This window comes from Psammomys obesus, unplaced genomic scaffold (genome assembly GCF_907164565.1).
Source record: "Psammomys obesus unplaced genomic scaffold, mPsaObe1.curated_primary_1811, whole genome shotgun sequence".
Lineage (NCBI taxonomy): Eukaryota > Metazoa > Chordata > Mammalia > Rodentia > Muridae > Psammomys > Psammomys obesus.
The window spans coordinates 12,169,634-12,185,501 of record NW_026590062.1 but is presented as its reverse complement, the minus strand read 5'-3'; the positions used below and the strand labels follow the sequence as shown (position 1 = coordinate 12,185,501).

General features: G+C 41.5%; 1 protein-coding gene across 4 annotated transcripts in view; it reads left to right on the top strand.

The window, feature by feature from the left end:
* Clip1 (CAP-Gly domain containing linker protein 1) overlaps positions 1–15,868 on the top strand; it is a 117,001-nt gene that overhangs the window by 33,986 nt on the left and 67,147 nt on the right. For all 4 annotated transcript variants that reach the window (XM_055605743.1, XM_055605741.1, XM_055605740.1 and 1 more), the window contains exons 3-7: positions 2,166–2,734; positions 8,352–8,476; positions 10,420–10,642; positions 14,034–14,231; positions 14,772–14,875. In XM_055605743.1, the coding sequence (XP_055461718.1) occupies positions 2,166–2,734; positions 8,352–8,476; positions 10,420–10,642; positions 14,034–14,231; positions 14,772–14,875 (1,219 nt within the window). The remainder of the gene's footprint in view (positions 1–2,165; positions 2,735–8,351; positions 8,477–10,419; positions 10,643–14,033; positions 14,232–14,771; positions 14,876–15,868) is intronic.

Sequence of the window (15,868 nt, the reverse complement as noted above, 5' to 3'; positions counted from 1 at the left end):
CTTCCTTCCTTCCTTCCTTCCTTCCTTCCTTCCTTCCTTCCTTCCTTCCTTCCTTCCTTCTTCCTTCCTTCTCTCTTCCTTCCTTCTTTCTTTCCTTTTTTTTTTTTTTCCTAGACAAGGTTTTTCTGTTCCCATTCTGTAAACCAAGCTGACCTTAAACTCAGAGATCTGCCTGCCTCTGCCTTCCATGTGCTAGGATTAAAGATATGCGCTACCACTACCCGGCCCCTAAAATTTTTGAGTCACATTTTTGGAGGTTGTCCATTCTTAATTTGGTTTAATGTAAGTAGTTAAAATAGTTGTCAAGTTAAGTCACTTGAGTTATTTGATCTTTATGATGTTAAGGTATTTCTTTGATTTTTTTTCTTTCTTAATTTTTCTAGATCTTTTTCCATGGAATTCCAACAAAACAAACACTAGTCTGGTCTAAAAGATTATGATTTTATAATTGAATGATTTATACTTGAATGGCTCTCAAAGCAATGAGAAAGACCTTTCCCAGACATTTTATGAGTGAGTGATTCAGTTCATTCAGGTTGCTCTAACAAAATATTTTAGGTTGGAAATTTATAAACAACAGAAATGTATTGCTGACAATTTTGGTCTTCTTCCAATTTTGCTTATATCTTCTTGTCAATTAGGTCTCAGGTCAGATGTCAGCTGTAGGATAGGGCCAGAGGCTTGTCTGTCTCTTCCACAGCACTCAAGCTGTCTGCTTTCTTGTCTTCCCAGTTCTCGTCTCTGACCTCTTTGAGGGCACAGACTGTACTGCCTTGCTGTGTTTCCTGGTATAGAACAATACCTGGCAGTAGTCCTAGAGATGCAGGAGCTCCCTAAACATGTAGAGGATGAAGAAATACACTGAGTCGTTTAATCCTCTTTCAGATGCCCTCAAAGAAAGATGACACAGCCTCCTTACAAGGGAAGAAATTAAATTCAGGGAGTTTGTGTCACATCCTGACATGATGATATGCCTTATAAATGGTAGTCTGGTTAGGAGTGTGCACTTTTCCAAATTACAGTCAGTATTTAATAAATCTTTATTGGATGACTGAATAGATAAGTTTTCAATGTAAATACACATTTCTCGAAGACTAACTACTATCTTTAAGATAGGCAAGAGTTGCACGCAAGTGCCTTGTTTTCCCAGGGCATTTGGCCAGTTGCTGTCTCTTTGATTTTGCCATGATTTCTACCTCTGCCATCAAAGGAGCAGGTTTTATATAACAGTGCTGCAGTAAAGATGGAGTAAAGATGGCAGGGGGCATCAGCCCGGAATCCTTTCATTCTTAAGCGTGACCACATGTCTCTGGTTAAGCGGTATGAGTTTTGTTAGCTTCACTCCTCAAATATAGTAATAAATGGGTCTTAGTGTATCTGACTATGTATTCTTGAACTTTTCAGAAAGGGAGTGGGGTAGAAATGAACTCAGAACTGCAATAAATGGCTGGGAAAGCACTATGTTTTGTTTTTTTTGTTTTTTGGTTTTTGCCTTGATGACTTCCAGTCTTAGTTGTAAATACAGAATAAGCCTCAGTCCCCAGTTCACAGAGTTTTGACAATGTTCTGCCTCCTTGCTTAAAAACAAACAAACAAAAACAAACAAACAAAAAAACTTGTCCAACAAGTCATGGTCTGTTCATATTCCTGTTATTTTTTATTTTTATGTTTAAAGCTTTGTTTATTATTTATGTGTGTGAGTGTCTTATCTGTGTGTATGTCTGTGCACCATGTATGTGCCTGTTGCTGGCTCAGGCCAGAGTAGATGTCAGATCCCCTGGAACTGACTTACAGATTGTGATCCACCATGTGGGTGCTAGGGATTGAACCTGGGTCCCCTGCAAGAGCAGCCAGTGCTCTTTTTTTTTTTTTTTTCTTAAGATTTATTTATTTATTATGTATACAATTTTATGTCTGCATGCCAGAAGAGGGCACTAGATCTCATTATAGATGGTTATGAGCTACCATGTGGTTGCTGGGAATTGAACTCAGGACCTCTGGAAGAGCAGCCAGTGCTCTTAACCATTGAGCCATCTCTCCAGCCCCAGCCAGTGCTCTTAACCACTGAGCCATCTCTCCACTCCTTTCTCTGTTTTTCTTTAAGTTAGAAGCTAGCTGCTTGAATATGACATTGGATATTTCCTGACTCCCCCTTTTGTTTTCAGCTGCTGCTCCAGTGGAAAAGACAATATCCAATGAAAAAGCCTCAGGCCCTCCATCGTCCGAGACCCAAGAGGAATTTGTGGATGACTTTCGAGTTGGAGAACGTGTTTGGGTGAATGGGAATAAGCCTGGATTTATCCAGTTTCTTGGGGAAACTCAATTTGCACCAGGCCAGTGGGCTGGGATTGTTTTAGATGAACCCATAGGAAAGAACGATGGTTCCGTGGCAGGAGTTCGGTATTTTCAGTGTGAACCTTTAAAGGGCATATTTACCCGACCTTCAAAGTTAACCAGGAAGGTGCAAGCAGAAGACGAAGCCAATGGCCTGCAGACAGCTTCTGTGAGAGCTGCTTCACCTCTGTCCACGGCTGCAGCCACAATGGTGTCCTCTTCTCCAGCCACCCCCTCAAATATCCCCCATAACCTTTCCCAGTCAACAGCAAAAGAAACCTCAACTACACCTCAAATCAGCAACCTTACAAAAACTGCCAGTGAGTCAATCTCCAACCTTTCAGAGGCTGGCTCCATCAAGAAAGGAGAGCGGGAGCTCAGGATCGGAGACAGGGTGTTGGTGAGTCAACATGCACTTGGCACTTTGGCCACTGGCCCTTCATTTCTGCATTTAACGCTTTCCTCCTCTTCCTCTTCTAATTATTCCTCCTCCTCTTCCTTCTCCTTTTTTTCTTTGAGAGAAGGTCTTTCTTTGTAGTCTAGGCTACAGCAATGCTGTACCCCATACTTCCCTCCAACATATTTGGCTAATATGCGAATTTGTTTTTTAAATATAAATCTTTGATTTAGAAATAAGAAGCATTTTGCCGGGTGGTGGTAGTGCACACCTTTATTCCCAGTACTTGGGAGGCACAGGCTGGCAGATTGCTGTGAGTCCAGCCTGGTCTACAAAGAGGGTCCAGGACAGCCAAGGCTACACAGAGAAACTCTGTCTCTGTGTGTGTGTGTATGAGAGAGAGAGAGAGAAAGAGAGAGAGAGACGGAGACAGAGAGAGAATTAGACTTAGAATCAGAAATGTTTGATTTAAAATTTTGATAGTTAAAAAAATTACCAGGCATGGTATTGCATGCCTATAATCTCAGTACTGGAGAGGCAGAGGTAGGAGGATTGAAAGTTTGAAGCCTGGCTATGCAACATAGCAAGATCCGTGTCTAAAATAAAAACCAAAGCTGAAACGTAAGTAAATAAATAAATGAGCAGGGGCAGGGATGCTGGGGAGATAGCTCAGCAGAACATTTGCCTTACAAGCGTGACTTGAGTTTGATCTCCAACACCCATGTAAAGAAGCTGAACTTGGAAGCACACATTGGCACACACTTAACCAGGGATGGGGAGGTGAAGATAGGGAGACTTCGGGCTCAAATGCTGGTTAATTTAGCCTAATCAGTAAGAACTGAGTCCCAGGGAGACATCCTGTTTCAAAAACTAGAATGTGTCACGTCAGTTTTTTTTTTTTTTTTTTTTTTTAAGATCATTTTCTATTTCTTCTTACAGCATCAGGCAACTCCTTGTTGGCGGACTTCCTAAAAATGGGATTTTATTATATATATGTTTATGTGCCATCAGTGAATATATAGTATTTTGTAGCTATACCATATTTTATCAATTTACTTAGGTTTTGTTTTATGTTTATAAGTGGTTTCTTGCATTTGTATATGCTCACCATGTGTATGCAGTGCCCACAGATGCCAAAAGAGGGTGCTGGATTTCTAGAACTGGAGTTGGAGATGGTTATGAGCCACCTTATGGGTACTGGGAATCCAACCTGGATCCTCTGGAAGAGCAGCCAGTGCTCTTAACTGCTGAGCCATCTCTTCAGCCCCTGATTTTTTTTTTTTATGACAAAATCTCATGTAGTCCAGGCAGGCCTGATTTTTTTGTGGTACCTGATGCTAGCCTAAATTGTTTTAGGGGTTTAAAAAATTTTTTTTTCCTTCTTCTTTTGGTGTTTTTGAGACAAGTTTTCACTACTTAGCTTTGGCCGGCCTCAGATCACTTACTTGGATCAAAGGCTTGTGCTTCTTCTTTGACCTAAATGCTTTATCTTCCTGCTTCTGCCTCTGTAATACTAGCATTACAGGCATCTACCACCACACCTGGCTAGTGTTAATTTAAATTTTTGGTGTTTCTTTTTGTTTTTGTTTTTTTAGATTAGGGGTTCTCTGTGTAGTCTTGGCTGTCCTGTAACTCACTCTGTAGATTATGCTGGACTCAAATTTACCAGAGTGCTGGGATTAAAGGCATGCACCACTACCACCTGGCTAAATTTTTGTTGAAGAAATTAATATAGTTTAAAATGAAAAAAATTGGGACTGGGCCTATGGCCCAGGGGTAGAACATGTGCCTAGCAACCAAGACCCTGGGAAACAATCCTTAGCATCACATAGTAATAATTAAATTTTTTTGAGCTGGAGGTCTTCTGTAGCCTAGATTGACTTCAAACTTGTTATGTGGTCAAGAATGACCTTGAACTCTTGACTTTCCTGCTTCCACCTACCAAGTGCTAAGATTATAGGTGAAAGCAAATAGGAAAAAATAATTAATGAAAGTTTTGTTGTTTTACATTTCTGTTATGTCAACAGTGTGTTAAGCTGAGTGTTGTGCTGCATGCCTGTAACCTCAGCACTTGTGTGCTGAGGCATGAAGATTGTGAGCTTGAGGCCAGCTTTGGCTATTCAGTGAGTTCAAGGACAGCCTCGGCTACATATTTCTCCAGCCTGGATCTTGGGTTATTGAACCTCCTACTTCCACTTCCAAATGCTGGGATTATAGTTGTGTACCACCATGCCAGCTTTTATGTTTGCTTTGATATTTGTAAGGAAGACTAGAGAGGGCCTGGCAAGATGGCTCAGCCGGTAGAGGCACTTGCCATCAATCATTGTTCCCTGGAACCCATGTAGCAGGTAAACTGAGTACTGCAAGCTATCCTCTGACTCCTACACACATATTTGAGCATGCACACATTCACAAAAGAAAATAAATATTAAATGAATGTGGATCCAGAAACTTTGCATTCCAAAGTTCATTAATTCATTATATATAAAGTTTCTTTTTCTTCGAGATAGAGTTTCACTGGCCAGTCCAGCCTGGTCTAGAACCCACTATGTAAACATGGCTGGTTTCACACTCATGTCAATCCTGCCTCAGCCTTTTGAATAAATTTTTATTTTTAAATCACAACATAAGAATATCCCCAAAGAAAAATGGGTGAAGTGCATATTGTGGCACATCGGTTCTGTTTTAACTTTTTGTTCATTTGTTTACATTTTTTAATGTGAGGTCTCATATATTCCAGGCAGCCCCTGAACTCTGTGTAGTTGGGGATGACCTTGAACTCCTTGTCCTCTTGCCTTTCTTTTCCAAATGCTTCGTAGTTTGTTTTCTGTTGATGTAACAGAAAACAGCATCAGCCCCTCCTGATGCTGAGGGGCTCTGGTGGCTGGGACATGTCTCAGAACATGACACTGACTTTTTTTCTGTTAAGGGCTTCAATCAATGTGAGGAACTCACAGAGGGGAACTCAGAGAAGCCAAACTTGCTTTATGACAACCTGTTTTCGTGGTGTCCAATCTTGTAGGGCTTAACCCAGAAAGATATCAGTACATTTATGAAGGCTACATTCCTCTCCCCTTAAACCACATTCTTTCCAGTAAGTCCCACTTCCCGACACTGTAGCACTGGAAACCAAGCCTCAATGTGAGGGTTTTGTTTTGTTTCTGAGACAGGGTCTCATGTATCCTGGATTGTTCTTAAACTCATTATGTAACCCAGGATAACTGTGAACTTCTAAGCCTCTTGTTTCTGCTTTCTGAGTACTGGGATTGCAGGTGTTGCCACTCCACCTGGTTTATGTGGCACTGGGGACCACAGGGATCTGTGTGTGCCAGACAAGCACTCTACCAACTGAGCTACACTCTAGCCTTCAGTGTGAGTTTTAGTGGGATGAGGCTATTTGGAACCACAGCAATGAACCAAAGAAATGAACCTAGATGTCAGCATTGACTGTCACTGGGTATGAAAAAAAAGTGTTTATTATTTTTATCTCAATGAAAAAAATTACATTTATTTATTTTATGGGTATGAATGTTTTGTCTGCATGTATATATGTGGACAGGGCGCTGATCCCCTTTTTCTTAATTTCTTTTTCAAAAACTTCATTGTAGGGGCTGGAGAGATGCTCAGTGTTTAAGAGCACTTCTTGCTTTTACAGAAGATCTGGTTTTGGTTCTCACATGGCAGCTCACAAGTGCTCCTAAACACTGAGCCTCAGTCAGGCCTAGTAGTGCAGATCTGTAATCTTGCTATTTATAAAGCCAAAACAAAGACGTTCAAAGCCTAGCCTGACGTGGTGGCACGCCTCTTTAGTCCTAGCACCTGGAAAGTACAGGCAGGTGAATCTCTGTGAGTTTGAGGCCATTATGGTCTACATGATGAGTTGGTGTGTTCCGGGCCAGTCAGGGCTACATAGTGAGACCCTGCCGAATAAAAAAGTTCAAGACCTGTCTGGCACAGACGGGCACTTTAGTGAGACCCTGTCTCAAAAAAGTGAAAAAAGGCTGGAGCTGGAGCTCAGTGGTAGTGCTTGTCCAGCATGCACAAGGCCCTGCATTCAGTCTTCCATACTCAGGTAGGAGAAGGACACAAAGCTCAGGCAAAAGGTGAGAAAATGGAAAGCATGTTCTGAAGAAGTGCTGTGGCAAGGAAAGTGAGTACAGGCAGATGTGATGCAGGTTGCTAAGCAGCAGTGATTGAAATGGATGGATTTGGACCATGACACAAATGTGTGTTCTCATGTATGCATAATGCTGATGGTATAATTTTGATGGTAGCTAATATTCATATGTATATGAAAATGGTTGGGAAAATATTTAAAAGGAATCTTAGCTTTTAGTACTTCATGTGAATAAAATTGTGAGGAATGGTATTTTTAACAGCTGTAAGGAGACAAAACCCTCACAGTGTGAAAAATCAGAAGATTCTATCATTTTTTAATCCGTTTTTGTGGTTTTATTGGGGTTTATCATGGGTAGGAGCTGTTACCTTAGGGCACCCCCCCCCCCAATCATGTCCATTTAAATCTTCCTGGGATGCTTTTTGGGACTTTTTCTTTTTCTTTGTGCTGCTCTTTGTGGAGCTAGCAACAGCTTCAGGTTCCTCCTTAGAAGAAAGTTGTTTTTTTTTCTTCTTAGGGACAGCTGGGAGATTCTATCATTTTAAAACACATAAATTTTCTTTTTTCTTTTTCCTTCTCCCGCCCCAAGATAAGGTTTCTCTGTGTAACCCTGGCTGTCCTAGAACTCACTCTCTAGACCAGGCTGGCCTGCAATTCAGAGATCCACCTGCTTCTGCCTTAAACCAGAATGACTTTGAACTAACAACTTTGAACTAAATCTCTTGTTTCCCCTTCCTGAGTGCTGGAATTAAAGGTGTGTATCACCATACCTGGTTAAAGTACTTAAATTTTCATTTGCTATACAATTAGTGAGCCTAAACCAAACATGTAGACTGTGTCTTTAATACACGTACACCACTGTGCTGAGACGAAGCACAAGAAAGTATCAAGAATACAGGAGTCACAGATGAGCTTTACTTCTCTTTGATGTTGCTGGGTTTTTATGGCATATTTATTTCCAACCAGGAAAATTGCTCTGAAGAGATCAATTATTTTAAAATTTTATCTTATTCATTATTATTGTTTATGTGTGCATTTGAGGGCACACAGTTTGTGAAATCAGCTCTTTTCTTCCACATTTAGGTGGGTTCCAGGGATTGCATACAGGTCCTCAGGCTTGCACCCTAGGGCAGCAAGTGCCTTTACCTAATGAACCATCTTGCTGGCCTATAAGCAGGTGTTTTGTTTTGTTTTTTTTTTTTTGTTTTTTTTTTTTTTGTTTTGTTTTTAAGGAAAGGACTATATTTGGTAAATATTTGAGGACATTATGTAGAATTATGTAGAATGCTTCATTGTTGGACTGTACCCGACATCAGGTCAGTTTGGCAGTGTGTCACTCAGATGAGTTGCCAGGGTGGCTTTAACTGGAGAAGAGCTCAGAAGAGAAAGCAAAGAAGCTGCTGATGGGACAATGGGCTGCACCAGCGTCATTTGTTGTGACCACAGTGGAATAATCTGTTGACTTCTCTTCAACTTAAATTTCACCTTTTATTCTTCTTCTAGGTTGGTGGTTCTAAGGCTGGAGTAGTCCGGTTTCTTGGAGAGACTGACTTTGCCAAGGGGGAATGGTGTGGTGTGGAATTAGATGAACCTTTGGGGAAGAACGATGGTGCTGTTGCTGGAACAAGGTTGGTTTGGAATTGTGGGATAGTGCATCTTCCTATGTGTGCTCCAGAAGATCTGACCAAGTATGTGTAATAAAGTGGAAACTGCTGTCTGAGGAGTTGTACTTTTTGTTTTGTGAGACCCTCTTACTTTTTGGAAGAGGCTGGCCTGGTACCATATATGTAACCCAGGCTGGCCTAGAACTTGTGGCAATCTTCCTGCCCAACTCAGTCTCCCAAGTATCAGGGTTAAGGATATGATCTACTGTGACTGAGTAGGAGCTGTACTTTTATTTTGTTTACTTATTTATTTATTGTTTTTTGAGGTACAGTCTATGTAGCCATGGCTGTTCTGGAACTTGCTATGTAGACTAGTGGCCTCTATCTCACAGAGATACATGCTTTTGCCTCTTAGTGCTGGGATTAAAGGTGTATACTACTACGCCTAGATTTTTTTTTCTTTCCTGAGACCTAGCTAGAAAATATTTTTTCTTTTCGTTTCCTTCCTTTTCCTTCCTTCCTTCCTTTCTTTCTTCTTCCTTCCTTCCTTCTTCCTTCCTTCCTTTCTTCTTTCTCTCTCTTTCTTTTCTTTTCTTTCTCCTTCCTTCCTTCCTCCTCCTCCCTTCTTTCTTTCTCTCTCTTTCTCTCTTTCTTTCATTTGCTTTCTTTCTTTCTTTCTTTCCTTCTTTCTTTCTTATTTTCTTTCTTTCTCTTTCTCTTTCTCTTTCTCTTTCTCTTTCTTTTTCTTTCTTTCTCCTTCCTTCCTCCCTTCCTCCCTTCCTTCTTTCCTTCTTTCTTTCTCTCTCTCTGTCTTTCTTTTCCTTCCTTCCTTCCTTCTTCCTTCCTTCTTCTTCCTTCTTCCTTCCTTCCTTTCTTCCTTTATTTTTCTTTCTTGCATGTGCTCATTTCTGCATGCCAGAGGACAACTTTGGGTGCCATCTTCAAGATTTCTCATTGGCCTGGAGTTTACCAGTTAGGGTCGCCTGGCTGACCATTGAGCACCACTCTGCTCAGCAAAGAGCATTTTTCCTTTTGGCTTTCCTTTTTTGAAAGTAGAGTGGGCCTTTGCAAGTTCCTGAGCATCAGGGACAGAGTCGGGTGAAAGAAATGTAAACTGTGTCTTCATGTCTGGTAAGATGTCCATCCTGTGCTAAGGGACTTTCAGGCGGGGTCTCTGTTATAAGAGTACTCCTATTCTGCCCTCGTAGTACAGAGGGGACTCAGACAGTGCAGATGGATGAGTAAGGATTTCCCGTATTTCTTTTGGTCTCACATAGCTCAAGCTGGCCTCAGAGAGTCAAGGCTGTTCCCAAACTCATGATACTCCTCATGTCTCAAGTGCTTGGATTTTAGGGTTTGGAGTCATGCTGGCTTAGAATGTTTTCTTTTTCAAATGTTTTGACACGCTGGGTGCAGCTACGGGAGATGGCACAGTGTTGTTATTGGTATATAGTCTGGTGATCATGACACGATCTAGTTAGCACAGACCTATAAACCATTTATACCCATATGGACTTTAATCCACCAAACATTCAGAGATAAAAATCTATTAGTAACACAATTGCGAAGCCATCAAGCCTCCTCACTTTTTTGTGTGTATCCTGTGTATCGAAAACCAGCCTCTCATGTGATGGCAAGCTTTTACCACTGAGCCACCTCTTCAGCCCCAGAGCCATTCTTTTCCTGTTACTGAAACACTATCACAATCTCTAGTGTCCTTAGATGACTGACATTTCTAGTTTACTTTGGTAGGTCTGCCAGAGTCAGGAACCTGTTTTATGTGTCTTGTTTGTCATGGCTTTAAGTGGGGGTCCCCATGTTGCTAAACTTCTGCTTACATTTATCACATAGTAGGACTACTTATGTTCTTACCTAATCTCATACGTTTTGAGTTGGAAGAATGTTTGGGTGTAGTTGTTACTTTTTGTAATTACTTTTTGTATTTGTTCCTCTTATTGTTCCTAAAGGTATTTTCAATGTCAGCCCAAATACGGATTGTTTGCTCCTGTCCACAAAGTGACAAAGATTGGATTTCCTTCTACTACACCAGCCAAAGCCAAAGCCGCTGCTGTGAGGCGAGTGATGGCCACCACGCCTGCCAGCCTGAAGCGCAGCCCTTCTGCCTCCTCCCTCAGCTCCATGAGCTCTGTGGCCTCCTCTGTGAGCAGCAAGCCCAGCCGAACAGGACTAGTAAGCCTCCTCTTCTTCTTCCTCAGGCACCAAATGACCACAGCCAGTGACCTGCTTTGCTTCTCTGTGCTCTGAGTATTAGCCATAGCTTGCTGTGCAAGTCCCTGGAGGCAGTTTTGAAAATGGAACTCCAGCAAGTACATGGGTTTTGAAATAAGATTTCTTAATGGCACTTTTATTTATAATAGCTGTAATGTATGCCAGTTCTTGAGACGTCTGTAGTAACTAACATTTATTCCTTGACATTACTTTGGACCAAATGACAGGGAAATTGGAGGGATCCCATTCGTCGTGGACATGTCTCTCTCTTTTTGATTTCTAACAATTTTAGGGACCAGTGTGTTTTGAGAGAACTTAATGCTTTATATTACCAGTGTAGTCTAGCGCACAGCTATGTGAGCCAGAGTAGGCTTTTGGAGCTTGAAGCTCTAGGAAGAGCCATGGCATGTTTTGTCTCTCTTCATCTCTTTTCTGGTCCCTTTCTCTCTTCTCTTTTTCTCACTTAGAGCATTGAAATGCAATTATCAGAGTAAAATGAACACCTTGTTCTTTTTGTTAAAATGTATATTATTCAGATTATTTTTATGTCATTCCCTGACTTTAACTTGGAAGTGAGGCAGATGCTGTTTACATCAGAAATATCAGCAAGTTTCTACCCGATCTGAACTCAGGACCTCAGGTTTTTGATGGTGAACTTGAGGCAATAGAAAGTTAGATGGTGACTCCAGCACTAGAGTTTTCAGTCCTTGATGTCATTAACCCTCTGCCCCATCACTGTCAGGGAGATGAAGGAGTGGGTGGTGAGATCTCGAAGTAGCTGTGATGTACCTCTGCCAGCCAGCGGCAGTTTCTTCCTTTCATGTGCGGGTGAAATATATACCTCTCAGACTGTTTCAGTTTGCATCTTCAACAGAACAACTAAAAATGATTCTCAGGAGAAGAAGGTCACAGGACCAATGGAATGGAGGCAAAGAACAAAGCCTTATCCCAAAAGGCTCAGCACATTCCAATATGGACATCTCCTCTGCTGTTCTAGGAATAGCTCCATGGCAATGTCCGCTTTGGAAGGCTTCTTTCCTTGAGTAACTTTTTCTGTTTTGTAAATTATGTCCATTTCTTTGGGGAATTCCAAGCTCTCTCTGCATCCTCCAGTTCCCCTTCCTAACATTTAGCAGACACATTCTGATTTCTCATAGCTCACCTTATTTATTGAAGAAAATTGTCAAAAGATAAGTCTCCTTGTCTTGTGAGACAGCTTTGTTTCTTGGTGTATTTATGTGGGGATAGCTATAGTTTCTAATAAAATGACTGTGAAAGAGTATAACGGGGATATAAAATAATATGATTTTAACTTATTTCTTAGAGTTGTATTTCTGTCCTAAGAAGATAGAAGTTGAAAAGTTAATATTTTTTGAGTATTCATTTGTATATATGTGCATCTGGGTGTGTGTCAGATACTTTGGAACTGGCGTTTGTGGGATACCTCGTTTCTTAGCTGAATGCTGGAATTGGAACTCTGGTCCTTGTGATTTCACAACAAGCACTCTTAGCCACTGAGCCATCTCTACAGTCCCCCTCAAAGAGTCAGTATTTGAAATTAATTCTTCAGTAGCTGTAGTGTCCTACCATTAAGGAATATGCTCCTGTTGGGCACTGTGCATCTTGTTGAACCTTGGACCTTCATCTCCTATGCTGCTCTGATTGGTGCTTAGTACTTGTTCTTTATCTTCACAGTTGCCATCACTCAGCTTTGCAGGTGTGGTGCTATTGAATGGAGTGGGTTACAGCCTAAGGATAAACCGAAGTGCCTGATCTAGTCATTCACATGCTGTGCAACAGCTTCCTCTTCAGTTCTTTGGGATTTTACACATTTTTCATTGTCCCTGTGAATTTTCAGGGGCCCTTGGGGCATACCTATGCACATGGTTTGGTGACGTCACATTTGTGCTTAGGAAGAGAGGTTAGTGAGAAGTTTAGGTTAACTATGCAGCGAGGATGGAAAGCTGGTCTAGTGCTGAAAAGAGAAATGGAATTTGCTCCCAATACGCTTAAATAATTCAAGAAATTCCACAAAACGAGCCAGAAAAGGCATTGTGGGTTTGATTGGATTCCTTTGCTCTGATAGTCATCAAATTGCTGGATTATTAATTAATGAAGATCCTTGGTGTCTGTTCCCTGAAATGAAGGCTCCATAGACTGATGGAGAGCACAGGTGACAAATGAAGCTTTGTTTGCAGAAGAAGCAAAGGCTGAGTTGGTCTAGAGCCAGCAACTGCTAAGTCAAGGCCATGGACAAACACTCTCCCAGCCTGCAGAGCCTGTGGGAACTTGCAGAGAGGAATGTGATTCACTTTGCCCAGTTGCCTGCTGCCACTTATGCAGGTTCATTTCCTCTGGGTTTTACATGACTTCAAGATGGAGATGTATGTGAAACAACAGAGATTAATAGATGACAAGACACATTCTTTCTCAGGGTCCCCCAGCCCTGGGCTCTGCCACTTCCTGTCCTTCTGTTTTCCTTTTTCCTTCCTGTCTCATTGTTGTCCTGTCTTCTTCTTCCCACTTATCATTTCTTTTTATCCATATATTTTTCTTTTCCTTTCTTTCCATCTTCTATATATGTGTGTGTATGTGTTTATGTCTGTGTGACTGTCTGTCTGACTGTCCTTGTCCAGACTTCTCTTAAGCCTTATAAATACCTGGTGATTGGGATTCAGGATATCAGATTCTGGCATGGTAGCACCCAGATTTTTTCTTTGCAAACAAAGATGAAAAAAAAAAATCCTTACAAGAACCTATTTCATCAGTTTAAAAGATGTGACTCAAAGGGTGATGTCTTCATTTCCTAGTGATGTTTGGAAGCTTTAAAAGCTCTATGGTTGGCCAGATGTCTTTACCAGAAGACAACCGTAGCTCAGGCTGAAGTAGTTTAAAGAACCTTGGGATGTTTTGTTTTGTTTTGAGACAGGGTCTTACTCTGTAGTCAGGCTGTCCTCAAGTTCATTGGCAGTCCCTCAGCCTCGGCCTTCAGAGTCCTGGCATTGCAGGTGTGAGCCACTATATGCAACTTCAGAGAAACTTTCAAAGTAGGTTTTGTGAAAACTGTCTAGATTCCTATAGGCCCTATTAGCTAAACTCAAAATACCAATATTTGAACTACACATTCATCTTCTAAACGTCTTCTGAAACTTGCTGTGAGCTTGTTTATCTATGTTTTTTTTTTTAATGAGGTTCTTGTTTTCTTGTGAGAACTTTGCCTAATATTTTGCAAATCCACAAGCTGAGGCAGTGCTTTTGCTTTGCTGAGGACATGCCTGCTGTGCATGCATTGCTCGCTCCTTTTATCCCTTATAGCATCATCGCCCTTCACTTCTCTGACTTTCCTTTGCAGTTGACTGAAACCTCCTCCCGCTACGCCCGCAAGATCTCGGGCACCACCGCCCTCCAGGAGGCCCTGAAGGAGAAACAGCAGCACATTGAACAGCTGCTGGCTGAGCGGGACCTGGAGCGGGCCGAGGTGGCCAAGGCCACCAGCCACGTGGGGGAGATAGAGCAGGAGCTAGCCCTGGCTCGAGATGGGCATGACCAGGTGAAGTCTGGTGTTGATCTTGTGGATGTGGTGGTTTCTAAATTGACTGATAAGGATAAAAAGAGTGCCTGGTGTTCGGAGCCATGGAGTTGGATTTGAACATGGGAAATGAGTGTTAGTTTCTTTTCTGAGCTTGTTGGAAAGTTGTGGTCTAGGTGCCAGTTTCCATCATCATAAAGTTTTGTTCTTCTCGATTTTACCGTAGTCATTTGGTCTTTCTGTCTGGACTTTGAGTCTGTCTGTATTGACTGCTCATTACTGGGACCTTAGTGATCACAGGTATTGCTTGTAGACTATTACTTCTTATGTTTCAGGACTGGAAAAGATGAGTCTTGTTTTCCTGTTGCCCTCTGTTGCTATATGATATAGGGGTTTTGTTTTTTTGTCATCTAGTTTCCAGGAAGGTTGCCAGGAATAATCTATTAAGATAAAAATCTATTAGAGTGTATCAAGAATGATGCCCACCAATCATGGTCACACTTAGCCAGACCTATTTTGGAGGTTTCCCTGGGCTACTCACTGCCATCCTTGCTTCCCTAGCATGTCCTGGAACTGGAGGCCAAGATGGACCAGCTGCGAACAATGGTAGAAGCTGCTGATAGGGAGAAAGTGGAGCTCCTCAACCAACTAGAAGAAGAGAAAAGGTGATCCTTGAGTGTGGTCTTTTCCTTCTCAATGATGTCTTAGCAAGAAATCTACTGTTAACAACTTTGTTGACGAAGCCAAAGGAATGACAGTTCGGTAGAAACCGAGCTCTGCTCTGTGAAGAGTCTGTGCTTTGATGTAGCTTTTCCAGGAAGCCTGGCATCATTTAGGCATGATTTGATTAACAGATACTTATTGCTACTGAATGCTTGTCCTAAGGATACCTTTAGCCAGCATTACTAAAGGAAATTCCAGACCAGTCTCACTTACCGAGCCTTATAAAGAACCTTATCCCTGTGAAAGTTGGTTTGCTTTACTTGGAAAGCAAAATTCTCACATGTAAAACAATTAGAGAATTATTCAGGTCAATACACAAACACACATTAAGTAATATTGGGCAGACACAGGGAAGTTTTGGCTCTTTGTTAAGAAAATTTCCTTCCTTCCTCCTTCCCTCCAAAGACTGAACCTACAACTTACCCCTGCTTGACAAACCTCTATAACAGCCAATACCCGAGTCCTCTTTCGGCTTTTATTTTAAAACAGTCTTACAAAGTAGTCTGGACTGGCTCTGAATTCATGATCCTCTTGCTTCAGCCTCTCAAATAGCTAGCATTGTAGGTCTGCGCCATTAGGCCGTAATCCACTGGATGAAGAAGGACTAAGCATAGGATGTTCTCACATCTAAAAAATAAACCTGCGAAGCTGTGGAGGACGGTATGTGCCCCCCATGTAAAGCTATGGAGGGTGGCATATGCCCATATTACAGTCTGCAGGAGGATATAGTTTCTGTAACACACACATACAAAGGAAGTAGAATTTATACACTTGTAATCTGAAGCCTATTTCTTTGGTAAGCAACTATTTTCCTTTAAGGCTGATCTTACCTTGATTGATTGATCCATTATGGTGTATGTACCCAAGGGAAAAAGATTTTCTTTATTTTCATTCATTCATTCATTCATTCATTCATTCATTCATTCATTCATTCA